Here is a 17,875-nt window from a genome sequence, read left to right on the forward strand (position 1 = left end):
CCCCCCCCCCCCCCCCCACACACACCTTTATATAAAATGCCGCATTCCTGGTAAATTATGTTATGAAAGCAGTGATCCAATTGTTTCAAAGGGTATTAAAGATCAAATCTATTCTAGATTTTCTACATCTATTTACAGTATATCATTTTAGAAATACCGCAGTCAGAATAAAAAGAACAACATACACATATGAACTCAAAATAACTTGATCTTACAGTAAAGAGGTTCAATGTGTTGCTCATCCTCCTGCGCGGTCATCTGCTTGGTGATCTTGCTTTTGAAGCATGCACAGCCAAACATGCAGTCAGGCCGCCGGCAGTGGAGAGGACCTCTGTTCGAATGCTGGAGACTGGAACACACGCAGCCCAGCCTGCAGAACTCCTGACCACATTCATGTCCCTCAGCTTTAGATGCTGGATACGGGGCTACTTTCAAGACCTGACTGGGCAGCATCTGATTGAAAGGAAGGGAGAGTCATCAAAACAATTTCATAAATGAATGTGCGTGCCTTTTCCCTATGTAAAATCTATTAGCCAGGCATTGTTGTCAATACATCTTGCTACTGGTTTACATTTCATATTGTAAAAGCAAGAGTTACTTTAAAGTTTAATATGAAAAGATCTTATAACATCAGCTCTTACACAGTCCATCATTAATATCAAATGACACAGTATGTGGATAGGGCTGACCGATTAATAGCATTTACGATATTATCGCAATATGATAAAACGAGATTTTCTAATCACAAAGACGACGACTCCGGTGTCTGGTCCGGAGAATTACTACGCTTGTTTATTAAACAAGAGCGGCGTCACTTCGTTTTTATTTTTGTAGGCCAACTTTTGATTTGAACCTCAAACTGAGTATTTTTTGTTTGCTTTCTGGAATACAGAAATGGGGTATTTGAAGTGAGATACGGACTCATTAATTGGTGGTTGAATTGTGGGTTTAGTATTGAGCGCTTACTGTATAACACACTGTGGCGAACTTAGTTTTTCTTGTGGTCTGTAGGTAGGCCGGCCTGATGATATTATATCATATTATTTAATGCCATGACTTGACTGAAATTATCTTTCTCAAATTATTATAATTTGATATTTCTTCTCCACCATTGCTCATAATAATAATAATTCATGCAATTCATGCATCACCTAATTTCATCATACACAGGCCTGGCCTACAAGAAAGTAAAGTTATGTTTAATCTATATAATATTGTGTTGGTCATACTATTCACTTGATTTATTGCTTGTCCATTTTGAAAAATACATAAAGGTAAAGCACTTAAAAATTTAATCACATATTAAATCGCAATATTGGTTTAAAAAAAAATTGCAATTAGATTATTTTCCAAAATCATTCAGCCCTATACGCGGACACTGTAGAGTATGTTGCACACCTGTTTTGTCAGCATTACAGACAGCGCCACTGACAGCCTGTCTGGAGTCAGCTGTGTTCTGCTCAGGCCCATATTTTGGGCTGCAATCTCCATCAGCAACAGTTTAAACTGTAACTTAGTGACGCCTGAAGGTCTGTGTGTCATCCCTTGGCTCTGCCCAGAGCTCACTGCTGGTCTCTGGCTGACCCCTGGGTGGTGTGTAGATAATCTGAAGAGACAGGATGAACTGAGCAGATTAGTGGTGTTCATTTTAATTTACAAGAAAATGTGCATCGTGTCCCTCTTTCGATACTTGTATGGAAAGCAGGAAAACTCACAATCGTGCTTCCTGACAAAGTCACACAATGTACTGCTTTTGAATGATTGAGCTCTCTGAAAGCTCAAAAACAATTTACAGATACTGATTTTGCAACATTTATAAGCCCCTTTTCCACTGCATAATACCAGCTCGAACTCGGCTCGCCTTTGTTTGGTTTTCCACCTCCTCCTCCGTCGAGGTTCCAAGCGAGCTGAGGCGATACTAAAATGTGATATGAAAACACGGCAGACTGCTGATTGGTCAGAGAGAATCGTCACTATTCAGTGCATCACCGTTGCGCGCGCCAGACAGAGGCCAGCAACAGAAAGTTTTATATTTTACAGTTTTCTTATGTTATTTCAGAACTAAATCCACTGTGAGAAATCAACTGTGTAGATTTCGAATATATCGCCAAGTGATGGCAGAACAAAAATGTGCTTGAAAGTTTTCGGAGTTGAGGAGGTCCGCAAGTGGCTGCGGGGGAGGAGCTCGCGAGACCGGCCAGCCGCCCGCTCACAGAGCCCTCTGCTCCCACGGTCACACAGAGCGCTGCACCAACAACGGCAGAGGAAAATACAGCTGGAAGGTTTTCATGCCACTCATGTGTGTTTACATTCTGAGTAAGGTTGAAACGTTTTAACTTAAATAAAGAGAAAGTTGTGTGTGTCGCACTGAACATTAAGTCGTGGCAGTTGTGTGTGGCGTCGCTATGACGACCAGCTACATTGAGAGGTACTATCTCTGGGTACTATCTGCAATGGAAAACGGAGCATGGCCAAACCGAGCCGAGTCGAGCTGGTACTGGTCTTGGAAAAGCGCCAGTAGTGTGCAAGTACTTAAGTGACAATATGTAATTCTCCTCTAAGAAAACATGTTCACTTTGTTCTGCATCCACGGCATAATTCTGCATTAAAAAAAAGTTAAGTTGCCCAAGTAAGACATTTGCTCAAAGGTAACCATTTTCATAACAGCTTTGAAACTGTAATATGGGCATTTTCCCCAGCTACTGCATATTCATTTTTAAGGAGGACTCATGGGTTCACAAAGTACTTGAGATGAATCAGTTAGACGATGGACAGAAAATGGCTCATGCTTTTCAAATGTGAAGATTTGCTGCTTTTTCATTGTCTTACATCATAGTAAAGTGAAAATCTAGACTGTTGGTTAGACAGCCCCAAGTACAAAAAACTGGAAAGTTTTGATTAAAACACGAGAAATCCAAAAATAGCTGACACCCCAAAAATGAAGACTAATTACAAACACGTCCTTACCGCTGTGGAACAGAACTAGTGTAACTTGACTCAGAAGCAGCCTTTGACACTGGCTGTGTATGTGAAGATGCAGATGGCTGTACGGACTGAGCTGCTGCCTGAACAGCCGTCGCAGGGCTGGCCAGAGGTGGAAATGGCGACGCCAGGACAGAGTAGAGGAGGGGCTTGTGGGAAAGGGGGCACGGTCTGTTGGCCCCCGCTGTGGATTTGGAAGCAGCGTTTTGATGCTTGAGTACGCTGTCCAGGGTCTTTACGTAGCTGGCACTTTTAGCAGGCATCTGATAGGCCACAGAGCCCTCTGGGTTTGTTGAGAATGCAGCAGCACGCTCACTAATATACTGAGCTTCGCTTTCCAAGTACTCATCCAACAAGTTGCTGCAGAAGGCAGATAGGTTCTTTTGTGATCCTTTAGGACGGGAAGAATAAAAGAGACTTTAATTTATCAATGATAATGAATCGGAGTACATTCAGTTGGTTTTGGTACAGTTAATCTTTTGATAATTAGGCTCTACTAATCCCATTTCATGATAAAAAGGGACACTGCAGCTACAACAAGCAAACCTTACCATCACAGTTAGAAGGAGACGATTCTTTGTTTCTCATGAACTTGCTTTTCCATCCCTTTATTTTTGTCATGTCACTCGTCTTCCCTGTCCGTGAAATGAAGGGTAATCCCTCATCTGTGAAGAAAACATACTGTATTAACCTTCAGTCCAAGGACACTAATATGTAATGCTTCATAATGTTGGTTGAGTGCTATGGTTAAAATACTATACAGATTACTCAGAATTTGATTGCCATTTCATTCTCTTTGTTGAAGAGAAAACTACATTTATTAAAGTATACAGTATGCTCGTCGACAGAAATGAAAATCTGAACAGCTGTCCACTTGGCAACAAGATTTCTGGATCACTGGTAACGACTTCCTGTGGCTTTTCTTTTCTTTTTTTTATTGGGGGGGATTCTCTATCATGAAACAATGCTATTACATCTCTGGACATGGACCCTCTCCACCCTAGATGATAACCGCAAAAAGAGGAGGTGTTCTAGAAACCACACATCGCTAGCCCCCTTTGGCCTGTTCGATGGTTATGTCTGGCCCTTAAACTAAGAACTCCTTTCCAGCCTCAACTCGTTTCCTGCATCTCGAGATCATACACGGCCCTAATCTGACCTGACTGACAAACTACAGATGAGGCTTGCAGGAAGAGATAATTATTCAGCCTATTGTAATTTATCCTACTAAATACATTAAGCTACCTTGCAAAGATGTTGTCTACATTTAGAGAGAGAGGGATAATTCTACTGTGAGAGAAAGAAAGCAGAAAAAACTTGTTATATAAATGTGTCAATATTGTATGTTTAACCATTATCAATAGCACATCTTCATTACTGAAATACGGGGTATAATTATACAGGGCGCTTATCACTTGTAGAGGGCAGCGTTGGCTCCTATAACGGCTAATCAGTGTTGTTCACATGGTCTGCATATGAACATAACAGTAATCCTACATGAGGAAATGGACTTTTAATGTATTAGACAAGCCACAGGTGATGGCTTGTCTGCCCTGAGGTGAAAATATGGTAAAAAATATATCTGATGTTCCACTCAAATCCACAGCAGATTTAATAAGGGTGTGTGTGCAAACCGAGCCACTGAAGTGCCCCATGACAAAAATGTTCAGATCAGTCCAACTTACCACCAGGAGTCAGAGAAGTGGCATTGCCTTGTTTTGGTAGGTTTGGGGGAGGTAGTGGTAGATGAACCCCAAGATACTGCAGGTCGATGGACTTGGTTGGGTCTAGGGAGCTCAACTTCAGCCCCACTACAAGAAAGAACAAGAAGGAAAGATGAGAGTGAAGTATTTACACTATATTACTTTGCTTAACCTTCTCAACCACTGGGATGTTTATGTGTATTTGTATGAACTCACCCTCCTGCAGCACAGGATGGATGCCCTGTCTGTGTTTGAGAACTCGGAGGTCCTGCAGCAAGATGGCCTCCAAGCGGACTATCTTCTCCTCATCAGTCTCTTGAGTCACCACCACTGAAAACCCACAGAAATGTTTTCAAATTTGATTCATTGTTGGTTAAATAAAATAGAAAGAGCTGACAAGACAGGGTTTTCTTAACATTTAAAGGTTAAGTATGTAAGATTTAGTGGCATCTAGCGATGAGGTTGCAAATTGCACCCAACTGTCTTGTGCAGTGGTCGGCAACCTAAGGCACACGTGCCAGCGTGGGCACGCAAAAACATTTTAAGTGGCACATGAGAAAGCAAACTCAATCCTACAATATTGACATTTGCCGCTACAATATTCCATTAAGTTAATGAAAAAACAGATGATCAACCACCATGATGAATTAATGTTGACATTGGTATTAGGGTTGTACACATGACGTGCTGGTAGTTAACAATACTGTGACTTTAGTCAGGTTTGACCTGGTCTTGTTCAGTGCAGTGGTGACTTGCTCATACAAACTGAGGAGGCAGGTGTCATCCTAAAGTTTCCTGAAGGTCTTCAATACCACAAAAACACTATTAGTATTTAAATAAAAATTGTTGTGGCATTGTTATTGCATATGAACAGATGGAAAAAAAGGATATAAATAACCTAATAACTGTTTATTATCATTTATCCACTCATCTAACAAAATCTATTTGAATTAAAATATTTTAAATGCTTATCATGGCAAATATCTATATATGATTTATTTTGATCATTTTGATTAATTAATTACAAAGCTACAAACAAGTGACAAAACTTGTAATTAATTAGATTTTTTTAATCGCTTGACAGCCGTATTTATTATATGTATATTATTATTATTAACAAGGTCAAACTTCAATTAATAGTCTGACTAACTATTAGTGCATAAATTAAAAATAAATGACATGTACAAACGCTGCTGGCACACTGGATGTCTTCATCTTTGCATATTGACACTCGTCACAGAAAAGGTTGTGACCCCTGGTCTAGTCTATCTGAAATGCACTCTGTAGCGCTGTTTGTCTGTTTTGGGCAACTGTAGAAACATGGCGTTGCAACATGCCGACGTCCATGTAAGGAGGACCCGCGGTTATGTATATAGAAACGGCTTATTCTAAGGTAATAAACACATAAAGGTTCATTCTGTAAGGTCTTTATACACCACTGAAAACATAGGATCTTATATTGCATTTCTGTCAATAGATCCTCAGAACACAGGTATAACATTCACAGTATAGCATTACTGCATAACAAGCATTTGTTACTGGGGAGGTCAGCCAAATCATTACATTGCTTACTTGTTTGCTTTGAGTGAATCGGCGTCGTTAAGGAAACTGGAGATGCTGATGATTTGCTATTGGGTGGCATGTCCCTGACGTGAACTTCAAGTGCTTCCTGTCACACAGAGGAACAGTAAAGCTTCAGAAAAAAACCTGAGAAAGCCATTAACGCTTGACAGAACCTTTACTACTGTGCACCCAAATTCATTTTGGTATGCAACAACAACCGCCATCTCAAGACTGTGTGTCACTTCAGTGAAAACTCAACACACTTATTTGACATTAGGTGGATAACTCACACCTCACACCAAATTAAAATAAATCCTTTGGAGATATGCACATAGCATGCTTTGCAGAAATTTGTAGTGTTTTACCTTTGAGGTGAATGACACAAACAGCATGCCTTCTACATCATCCAGCTCTGGTTGCATAGCGACAGCCAATGATGGACTGTGGACGACCGCTGGGCTGACAGCCGCAGCTTTCCACTCTCTTCCCCGCGAATTCGCCCAACGTCTGTTGATCCTCTTCTTCCTCTTGCGGTGCTCAGGTGATGATCCCGGGGTGGCCGTTGCGAAAGGGCGAGTCATGGATATTGCTGTAGGCGTTTCTTTGAAGCCCCGCTGCACCTTAGGGGTTAGACTGGCGGCATGGGTTTCTTCGTTGGGTTCCACAAGTGGACGTTTTTGGACAAGCACAAGCTCACCAAGGGCATGCTTGCCTCTTATACAGGGGACATATGGCTCGTCCTTAGTGGCATTGGCAGACATTATGGGCTTCAGGACCAGTCTGGTCTCTATCTCATTTGAGAGGGAAGAAGAGATGGTGTGATTCTTTGTGCTGTAAGACAGTAAAAAGAATATGGTTTATGGTTACAAAACAAATAAAAGTGAAAATTATTTCATAATTACTATAAACAATATTCACTTGTGATGGCACGGGATGTGACAATGGTATTTTAATAGGCTAATTTCAGCAGTTTAATTGATGACAGACCAACTATTTTCCAGCTAGTGTCTATGTACTCCACTCTATATGTAAGACTCAGTATCCAGCAGATTCAACACCTTATAATGCAGTCATGGGAGGACGCAAGAAAGACTCATTTGAGCCCACATCACCCCCAAGATAACACCAGAAGAACTACGGCTGCACGATTAATGTAATCGCAATCGCGATGTCGTCATGTGCGATTACATAACCGCAAAAAGTGTGAGATTTAATAAAACAGAAAAGGTGTGTGTGAGCTCTCTTCTTTCTGTGCTGCAGTCTGCTCATTATCTCCGCCCACACCGGGCTCTCACATGTGACGTCATCAGCAGCTGAAGCGCTAAGACAGAAGAAAACTGGGAGAAGATAAGGAAAGTTTGGATTTGGCTCGCTGCCATTTAACATTAGCTGTATAGGTACCTTTTGTTGTTCAACATGTTCAACTTTTCACAAAGCCGACATGCTTGTCAGTCACGTTTTGTCAACCGACCACAGCCTGGATGTGGCGTGACATAAAAAAAGTTTGACATGCTACAGCAAATCTTTAAATGTTGAACAATATGATTATTGACAAGTTAGTACTTAACATTAACAAATTAGAGACCAATGTTGAGTATTTTTCCTGCACAAGGATTTAATGATTAAAAACAACCCACAGAAATGAAACAGCTGTAACTGGATATAATATTCAACTAGTGGTATAGAAGTATACTATTATAATGAATGTAGTATTTAATATATTATTGATATATATACTATTAACTAAACATTATACTCTTTATTTAATACACTCATGTACAGTTCCTCCTCCAGGTTGTGGATAGAGACTCTGCAATGGACAGATGCCAGTGTGCGATATTTGCTCCCTCTAGCTGCCTCCTACGTAGAGCAACACGCTCCCCTTGTTCTGTAGTGCATATGTTTTACTAGTTATTGTTGTAAATATGTTATATGTTATATTATTTAACTTTGTTCAAGTTGAGAAATACACATTTTAAAGTCGGTACTTTGCGCATTTTCATCATCATAGTACAGAATCATAGTACCATTTGTTCCATTATAATCGAATAGCAATCGCAAATCGCAATATTGTCCACAATAATTGCAATATGACTTTTTCTCCAAATCGTCAAGCCCTAAGAAGAACTACAGGGGATGGACACGGTAGCAAACCACCTCACAGTGTAATAAGGCAATACAACAGCAATGAGTCTGCCAACATTTTCCTAACACCATCATTATAATACAAAAACTTCAGACAAAATCAAATGAATATATTTTTTTTAGTTCAATGACTGACACGAATGACAAAGAACTGAAAAAAGCTTTTCAAATGGTTCCAAAAGTTTTACATAGCCTAATGCCATCTGTATATACGCTACCTGGCCACTTTATTAGGTGCACTAACAACTATACAATTTAATGCAATCCAGTATAACAGCTCTGTCATAAAACTGTTAAAACTTTCCGAGAGGTGTTAATTCAACTAAACATATATTACTGACGTCGTAGTTAGCGGTGGTGTTGTACTGAACTACATTATAGTGAAATATGTTTCTAGTATTCGTCTACGCTCACATCTGTAAATGGGGCAAGCAAAACATTATAAACACCTCTAGTCAAGTTCAACACCACTGCAAACTACAACCTCAATAATAAACATATAGTTAAATAAATACTTCTGACAGGATCAATCAAAACTTGAAATAATTATCTTATTACTATAATTTATTTCAGAGTTGTTGTAGTGGATTAGGGCTGCAAGTTATGATCTGTTCATCATTTCTCAATTAATCGATTAGTTGTTTGTCTATAAAATGTTGATCACTGTTTCCCAAAGCCCAAGATGACGTCCTCACATGTCTTGTTTTGCCCACAACTCAAAGATATTCAGTTAACTGTCATAGAGGAGTAAAGAAACCACAAAATACTTACATTTCAGACACTGAAATCTGAGAATCTGGACATTTTTCTTAAAAACATTACTCAAAATGCTTAATCGATTATCAAAATAGTTGATGATGAATTTCATAAATCGAATAATCAATTATTCGACTTATCATTGCAGTTTTATATTGGATTGCATTTTATTACAGAGGTGTACTTGAAGTGGCCACTGAATGTATCAATGAACAAAGAATAAATAACTGCATAAAACTCACCTCAGATCCACAACCCCCTCTGTGTTTCCGTTGAGTTCAGCACATTTTAATTTCAAAGGCTGAGTGTCCGTCTTCACCACAGGTTGAGCCTCGGTAGTGACCCTGTTTAGGCGGGGGTTGTTTCCGTCCTCCCTGAAGCCTTTTGCAAATGGATTATGACTAATTTTCAGCTGAGTGATCCGAAAGTTCTGATAAGTCGTCACAGCCATGAATTCAGTTTGTGGAAAAGTAAAGGTCATGCATTCTGCTCCCATAACCACAGGCTGGTTAGGTGTGGGAGCGTCACCATCTGGGACAGGTATCACATGTAGCCTAGGAATGTAGCGATGCATTGAGTGTAGGATTATATGACCATCCTGATCTTGGGAATTATTGGTCAGTTTGAGTTTGTAGAAGGACACCAAGCCACCCATCCACTCTGAGCCTCGACAGGGTGAGTAATGGTGAGAAAATGCTCGGAGCAGACCTTGGGCCTGGTGTTCTGCGGCTCCAGTGATCTCCCATTTGGATGTGCTCCAGCGGTACCTGTACTGGTCCGATGGAACTATGGACAGGACCAGACTGTACTGCCGCTCAGGATCTAGGCCAGCCAGGCGATATCGGCAGTAAGGGAACATGCGGCGCCCATATTTAGTGAGAATCATCTCAGTCCCACAGCTGTAGAACTGCTTCCACACACTGTTATTCTCCAGAGTGACACTGACACCTTTGAAGGTCAGCACAGGTGGAAAGTCATTTTCCAGGTCTGGACTGCCAAACGTGGAAGATGGCAATACAGGCAACGATGGTGGTGATTCTGAAATGTTGACAATGCTTGTCGTCCCTGTACATTTTAGGGAGTCTGACGCCGATGCTATATGTGAGGTAGCTGGGCTTGCTTCAACTGTCCCATCAAAAGTAGTAGGGGACATTACAGCAGGCTTGGCTGGGCTAGCTTCAGCAGGTGAAGACCAAGCCGATATGCAGTCATTACTTGCCATGGAGACAGCTTTGGTCTCAATCACAGTCTCACTAGGGAAATTAGGAGTTGAGGAAGGGACGGTAGTAGGAGGAACTGCGGAGGGGATGTTAGTCAAACTCCCCTCTTCATCCTCCATTGCACAAGGGTCTTCCATTGATGCGAGTTCAGAGTCTGTGGCAGGCATCATGTATGGCTGTTGTCGCCCCACTTCATTAGATACCTAACAGAAAATGATATATTAATAACAATGTTACTTGTATAGTACAGTGATGCTCAGAAGTAAAGAACATACATTTCAAGGTCAATGATCTGAACATAAGTGATAAAATCAGACAATACAGAGAATAAAGTCAAATACAAAGCAAACAATGCTGACAAATGTTAATAAAATTACAGGTCATCCAAACAGAGCAAATGCAGGCAGAAAGGAAATAAGAGCCATAAAATATGCATCAAGAAATGTAAACTATTGGAGAAATCTAGCACTAAATACATCCAAAAAATGTGTAGTTCTACTTAAAAGGTGCTAAATATATAAATATATGTACAGTATATTTGATCATTTTCAGATAGTTTTGTAATATACTTTGAAGAGCTACTAATTGCTGACAAGGTTTCAGCAAGCTTTCATTTAACATCTAAATGCAAGGTGCAAACACATTTTCTTTTAAATCAAATGAAGACATGACTGTAATAACTGTCTTCATATCATACACAATCATTCATTCTCATATTGTTGGTTGTGTGAATGTTTTTTAAGCCAGGGAACAACAGACCAAATTTTAAGATATCTGTTCTGCATGTTTCATAGAACAGCTCTTTGTGTCCAAGAGAAAATCTTATAAGAATCAAACCTTTCCAGAGTGGTTTTAGGATAGGCGGCACCCTCCTGAAAAATAAATTAGCTAATGGAGAAATTATAATTTATTTACAACCTTGGGCCATATGAGCTCCTTTGATGAGCTAAACCAGATCTAACAAGAAACAGCTATATAAAAAGGCCTGCTTTGTAAACTATGCAAGGAGTTGAGGATGCTTAAATATGTCTCAAATCTGTCATTAAGCAAGTCATCCCAGCTGGGGTAGAAAACACTGGAGTAACTAGCAATAGACCCTCTCCCCTCAAGCCTCCCTCCAAAGCCACTCCTCTAAAACACATTTTCATATGCAATGAGAGCATGGGAAGAGTGCAGGCAGGTAGGTTGGTGGACAGGCAGGTAGGCCAGCCAATCATTTCATTTGGTGAATAAAGTGATTGACCATGCTTATTACAGTCCTGGGATCAGGTACAGAAAACAGATATTTGCTATGAAAATAAACATTAGTTGCATCCCTAATCCATTACAAAAGCTCTGCCATAAATGACAATAAGATATTAATGTCCAGTTTTGATTGACCCCTGCCAGATGGGCATTCATTTAACTATAACTTGCTGTCAGGATGTAAAGAGAGTTTTAAAAAAATATAACAACAAATGCTTCTGAAATAAATTGCCTACTTCAGCTTTAAGAACAAGATGATTTTTTTGTAATGGTGTTGCATGCTATTATTTACAATGACAGATTACCCAGTATAATATCGAAAATGTTGAATGAAATTTGGAGCAAAGCTCAAAATGACACATGCCTACTGAGCCACCAGGTGAAAAATGTAGTAGGATTTAAGAAAAAAATATAATAAACCCCCCCACCAAAACAAATATGCCCCAATAACCTTGGCTTGCACACTTTCACAATCAATGTGACTACTACTCTATAGATTAACAAATGGCACAAAGGCTATGACGTAGTTTAAGTTTGATATCTAATTTCTCTTTGCTGTCTGAGAAAAGTGGACTCGTGAAGTGGGCTGCGAGACCACTTCTGTCTGACTGACCCAATAGCCTGCCTGAAAACACCAAGCTCAGGACATGGCTGAAATGCTCGGACAGGCCTTTATTTCAATCATGAATAAGACACTAAACACTGACATTTCGTAACTGTTAAATCGTTTCCACATTTGCTGCCGAAATGAAATAATCTCTGTTTGACGACAGAGCACAAGCTAAATACGTAACCGGTTTTCTTCTTGTCCTGCCCTCCTCGGGTCAATTTTTATCACTCAGTCACACCAGCACACAGATGCTGTAGGTTAGTCTAAAGGTGTTAACCGGCCGAACGAGTGCATCAAATGGGTTATAACCGGCATGTTTACAACACTAACACCCAACCTTTCTCCGTGTAACTATTTTTCCTCCTAAAATATGAAGCCACGCTGAGAATTTAAGTTGTGTGACAACAGCTCTTTCTTCCTCACACACCGCAGAGAGGAAGGCCGCCCGCTCCACCACTCACCAAGTTGGAAAAGTTGCAGGTTTCACTAACGCCTCACCTTTGAACATCGGTTGAATACCTCGTGGCCTACGGGGGCGATATCATAACAACGTTCACGGTGAAACTCCAACTGTTGCACGTCGTCGTCGCCGTTGATAGGGCCTCGGTGAATCCCTCGAAGATAAACACAAACTGGCAAATGGAGGCCGAGAGCCACGCCAGTGTGCTCGCATCGACCGACCCGAGCGTGCACGCAGTGGAGCCAAAGCGCATGCACAATATCACCCCCCTTCAATGGCGCGTGATTCCCGGGCCGCCAGCGCGAGGGAAGCGGGAGTCCAACATGCCGGAGATTTTTTTTTCTCCGCTTGTTCCCACCTCGAGCTCAGTCGGCGCGCCGGTAACGACAACTCTCACCAAGTTTGCGAGAAAATGTTTCGGATGTGTAATTCCTGGGCTGACAGCACAGACCTGAGACTTTCTCTTCCTCCCTTTGTATTTCCTTTACTTCTTCTACCTTTTCGATCACGTTTCCATTCTCACCCTCTGTGGAGCGAATACACACACTCTCCTCTCTGCCCCCCTCTCTCTCTCTGCCTCACACACACATCCGTGCTCTCGGGTTGTGACGTAACACGTTCGCCATGGCGGTAGAGCTCCAGTAGCCAATGCGCAAGCTCCCACCGGAGGACTTTACCGCGGCCAGTCGTTTCATCATGGTGTCAGTGGCCCTAGAATTTTGCCTAAACAGCCCCCTGACAAAAAGTTAATTTGTAGCGTGGGACAGTCAGCGCAGTTTCCTTGTTAATACTCCCCTACGACATTGTGTCAAAATTGCCCTGCATAGTTTAAATCAGTAGCCTAACTTGTGGTTTACCTTTAACTGCTAAAAGACATACCGCAAAACAACGCTTTGTTTGGCAGATAAGATGGCGGCGAGATGTTGCAGTTAAAATGTACATATTTGCACAAATAAAACTATGCTGCCCACTAGTTAAATTAAAAAGGTGATTACAATTTGTTATTCTTTAGCCATTTAAAGTGCTTTACACAATTGGAGAAATTGGAGCATGGCGTTTTTTGGGCAGTGGCTATTTGGTGGTAGATAGTAGTTAATTTAATGTTTTGAAAGCCTAAATCTATACAGAAAAAGAAAATAACGGATGCAGTAGGTGCTATTTTGCAGATACCTTCCCATCTAAATCAGAATGAACATGGATTTGAATAATAGGAATAGATAGGGCTAATCTAACTGAATGCTTGCTCCATGAATTATTAATCCAGATCAACCCAATCTTAAGTACAGCTATACTGCCTTTAATTTATTTTGTGGTCTTTGTGGAGCTCCCAAATCAATGTCCTCTTAGAGTGTTTTAAAGTATCGTGCATTTTCCATTAACAACATTACCCCCTTAAAAAATGTCTAAACGTGCGAGATATTCCACATATGGCGACTAAAACCTCCTGCTGGCGACAGAATTAATAAACCAAACAAATCTGGACACTGGCAGCAGTTCACTGTTCCAGTGGACTTAAATGCACTTATGGGGTTGAGAAATGGAAGATGGCTTCAGTGTCCACAGTTCTGAATCAGTTGAGGGGAGGGGTGGGCTACTATGGCCGATGGCTTGATGCTACACGCAAAAATATTAAAATAAATGAACCTGTAAATAAATATGGCGAGTATGCATCAGACTGTTATGTACGATTGTAAACATGGCTTTAACGCCAAATTACATTTTCAGTTGATTAAAATGTCATCTGAGTCTTAGTGTTTTCTGGCTTGTGGCATGAAAATAAAGCACAGAAGAAAAAACAACACGACCTCCCTAAAAACGAAGCTACACTGTGGGTTTATAATTCAGCCTATACACGTAGGAAGACTGAGTTATCGCAGCACCAAAAGTAATATGTTATTAAACCAACAGGGCGGGGTTTAACCAGGACTAGGAAGTGGGAAAGAAGCCCACGCGAACCGACCCATCTTTTGTGCTCCACGTGGAGATCTCGTTGCGATATGCGGCTGTTCCTTTGGAGCTCCACATGCTGTTAGTCCTAAAACCTGGGCAGTCATTCGGCAAAGTCATTTGACAAATTATAAACTGTATATATTATATAATAGTACAGTAATATAAGTAGGTATGTTTCAAATTTCTCCAGAAACAGGAAATATTTTAGAAGAACAGACAATTTATCATGTGTTAAGCATGCATGTGTGTACTGTACAACTTAAAAATTGGATTTAAAATGTTTTATTAAAAGATTAAAAAACAGGTAGAAAAAACTAAACAACTGTGCACACACATCCTATAACACTAGACAGAGGTGGCCAAACATGATTTTGTTGAAGTCTGAAAATGAATTCAATTAACTAGAATTATATAAAACACATTATTGCAATTTAGCCACTGCACTATAGGTTGTTGCTCCCATCTTGTGAAACTGCATACATTCTGAATTTTAACTTATTAAGTTGTAGATTGTGCAAACTGTTTTAAATATCTGCAGAAAATATAAAGGGGCCAACTACTTAATAAGTGTGTCTTTGTATTTGTAACAAATGAAACTGTATGTACTGGCTGCTTCCAGATTGTGATGTCACTAATATGAAATCAGCAGTGGCAGCGTGGACAAAGAATAGTGCACAGACCTTGTATGGCCTTTGTGAGTTCTGTCACAAATGTCAAACCAAGTTTAAAATGACCATGAACAGGCATAATATTTAGTCTATCATCTCTATTTTAAAACAAGTGTTAATAAAGGATTGCTTTTTAATTTAGACTGTGGACGTGATATATAGTTTAAAAGTGATCCATATTTTGTGAGGATTACATGTAATGCCCACATTAAGATGTCAAGACAAAAGAATAATGACCAAGTCCCCATAATGCAGCCAGGCTCTCATCAGTTTATCACAAACACTCATATTCTGTGGTATTATTGACCCTAGAGGATTTTCTGTTGTGTAATTTGGGGCTATAAAGATAATGTTAAAGTAGGATACTGAACCATTTTACACATTCACTGTAGTTATTTTTGTAGAAAACAATTTAAAAAGCACATTTAACTCCATATTAGGAGAGATTTAATATCAACCTCCGATCACCTAGATTTGAATACATCTAACTAAATTGGTCACAATCAGACTCAGCAGGCCACTATGACGTATATATGTGACCTACAATAACTTTCACTTTCAAACAAGAGCCAGTGAATATTTTCAGTGATGTTACAAAGCCCAACCACAAGATTTATCCTGTACTATATTCATAAATTTCAAAACAGAATCAATGCATATATTTAAATTATATTGAATGTTCCCTTAAAGTTACAGTTGGACGAAGAGTCTTAATGCATGAGGACAAACTTTTTATGTAAGGGAGTGGGATGTCAATAAGTTACCCCTTCAGTGTTCAGTGACACATCTATATGCAGCACACAACTGCACATCTTTGCCACAAATAGAAAACAACTTTATTTACATTCCAATGAGAGAGCAGTAGAGAATAGAGAAAATGATCACTGTTGGTTCTTTGTGTGAGACGATGTGGGGAACAGAGTTGCTTCTTTACTCAGCTTATTGTACTGTACACACACAGGTCATGTTGGTTTGTCTGTGCACAAGAGTTCATATACAAATACAGCTATTATGTGTAGAACTGCATTGAAAAATAAGGCTATGTTTGAGTTTGCATTTGTCAGAGCGAAGCAGAGGCTTGTTACGTCTATAGTGTTTATTTTGGCTTACACTGCACCACATGAAGTTTGCTTGCCCTGCTCCTAACCGCCAGGCTGTAGGGGAGCGTCTCCAGGAACAAACACATTTTGTTTTTTAGCTTTAAGATTGACAGACTTTTAGTACTTTTGTCATTCAAAAAAGCCATTTGCTATGTGTCTGTTTAAACAAATGTCTACATAAATGCGACTGAAAAATACTTTTGATTAAAAACAAATTGCAAAAACAACATTTGTCCCAAAGGAACTTTTTAATTTCATATTAGATTTAGCTTAAAGAAAGGTCTAAAATTGCAACACAAAGCTGTAATCTTTTTACTGATGAAAGAGAGATTACTTGTTCAAGGAAGGTCAGAGCAATGTGAACAAAATGGAACCTCTTCTTTCCCCGAACATAATATCATTGTCAGTTTATGACATATAATTTTAAAAAAGCATTTTTATTGACAAGCAAATAACACATGTGACTTGTTTCTGCTTAATATTTTTTTGTTACTAAAAACAAGAGCTCAGCACAGTTTTAAAAACACATTTAGCCTGAAGAGAAACTTTAAATTATTTCTTTAAAAAGTTCTTCAGAGAGAACAGGTTATCCCCTATCCCATACACATATGGACTGATGGATGTATAGGTAGTTGCAATAAAGAACTCAATTTCAGCCCACACAGGAGAGTCAGTGGGTCTAAAAGTCAGCTGGAAGATGAGGTAGGGAGTCAAGTCTGCCTGGAACAATGCCAAAGCTGCCAGTACAGAGATCATGCTTCGCTGGAGCCACAGACCTTTGCTCTTCCTGCCGAACTGGCTTGGCCCGCTCATGCCCACCTCTGGTGTCACCGTCTTCCTTTGGGTCAGCAGCACTATGATGATATGGCAGCTGGTGACTGTGACTATAAGCAGAGGCAGCAGGTTGCACACCAGGATGAACAAGTATTTGTAAAAGTAGTTGAGTACGGGACAATCATATTTACTACACACAAAGAAGTCTGGGTGGCAGCCCCCGCTGCTTCTAGTGTCATTTTCCCCAGGACCTTGAAGACTTATGACAAAGATAGGGAGACTCAGTAGCATGGAGAGCATCACACAAACCCCACTCACCATCAAGGCTGCCCTGATGCTGTCCAGGCAGACTGGGAGGTTGACCCTGTGGTCGACATCTCTCAGCTTCTGGTAGCGGAAGGTGCTGATGAGGACGGTGAAGAAGATGCTAGTAATTTTACCAAACATAGTCAGGAACTTGAGCGAATGACACAACCAAGTGTTGGTGGTAGAAGTCTGGAAGATGATAATATCATAGATGTTCACGATGACAATTTCCTCCATGTTGGCAGCAGCCAGTCCCAAGAGGAACAACTCAAAGGTTTTAAGTGGGGAGAACTTGGTGTGAATGATGGCGAGGATGAGAAATACATTACCAACAAGTCCAATGCAAGAAATGAAGATTCTTAAGCCCAGGAGGTAGACAGTCCACCCAAACAT

General features: G+C 40.2%; 2 protein-coding genes across 5 annotated transcripts in view; both read right to left on the reverse strand.

Moving 5' to 3' along the window:
* Positions 1 to 13,224, reverse strand: part of magl (MAX dimerization protein MGA-like) — a 20,958-nt gene extending 7,734 nt beyond the window's left edge. The window contains exons 1-10 of one of the 4 annotated variants that reach the window (XM_046061079.1): positions 12,723 to 13,224; positions 9,392 to 10,572; positions 6,614 to 7,079; positions 6,258 to 6,354; positions 4,902 to 5,015; positions 4,668 to 4,793; positions 3,534 to 3,647; positions 2,968 to 3,373; positions 1,399 to 1,606; positions 216 to 453 (exon numbers count right to left, since the gene is read on the reverse strand). In XM_046061079.1, coding sequence (XP_045917035.1) covers positions 216 to 453; positions 1,399 to 1,606; positions 2,968 to 3,373; positions 3,534 to 3,647; positions 4,668 to 4,793; positions 4,902 to 5,015; positions 6,258 to 6,354; positions 6,614 to 7,079; positions 9,392 to 10,539 — 2,917 coding nt within the window. In that variant the 5' untranslated portion in view covers positions 10,540 to 10,572; positions 12,723 to 13,224. The remainder of the gene's footprint in view (positions 1 to 215; positions 454 to 1,398; positions 1,607 to 2,967; positions 3,374 to 3,533; positions 3,648 to 4,667; positions 4,794 to 4,901; positions 5,016 to 6,257; positions 6,355 to 6,613; positions 7,080 to 9,391; positions 10,573 to 12,722) is intronic. The other 3 variants (XM_046061081.1, XM_046061082.1, XM_046061080.1) reach the window with 3 other exon arrangements.
* A 3,730-nt stretch (positions 13,225 to 16,954) lies between these two features.
* On the reverse strand, positions 16,955 to 17,875 carry LOC123978209. Its single transcript, XM_046061378.1, has one exon. It carries the CDS (start codon positions 17,873 to 17,875, stop codon positions 16,955 to 16,957), a length of 921 nt encoding a protein of 306 aa, XP_045917334.1.

The sequence above is a fragment of the Micropterus dolomieu genome, linkage group LG10, assembly GCF_021292245.1.
Source record: "Micropterus dolomieu isolate WLL.071019.BEF.003 ecotype Adirondacks linkage group LG10, ASM2129224v1, whole genome shotgun sequence".
NCBI classification, from domain to species: domain Eukaryota; kingdom Metazoa; phylum Chordata; class Actinopteri; order Centrarchiformes; family Centrarchidae; genus Micropterus; species Micropterus dolomieu.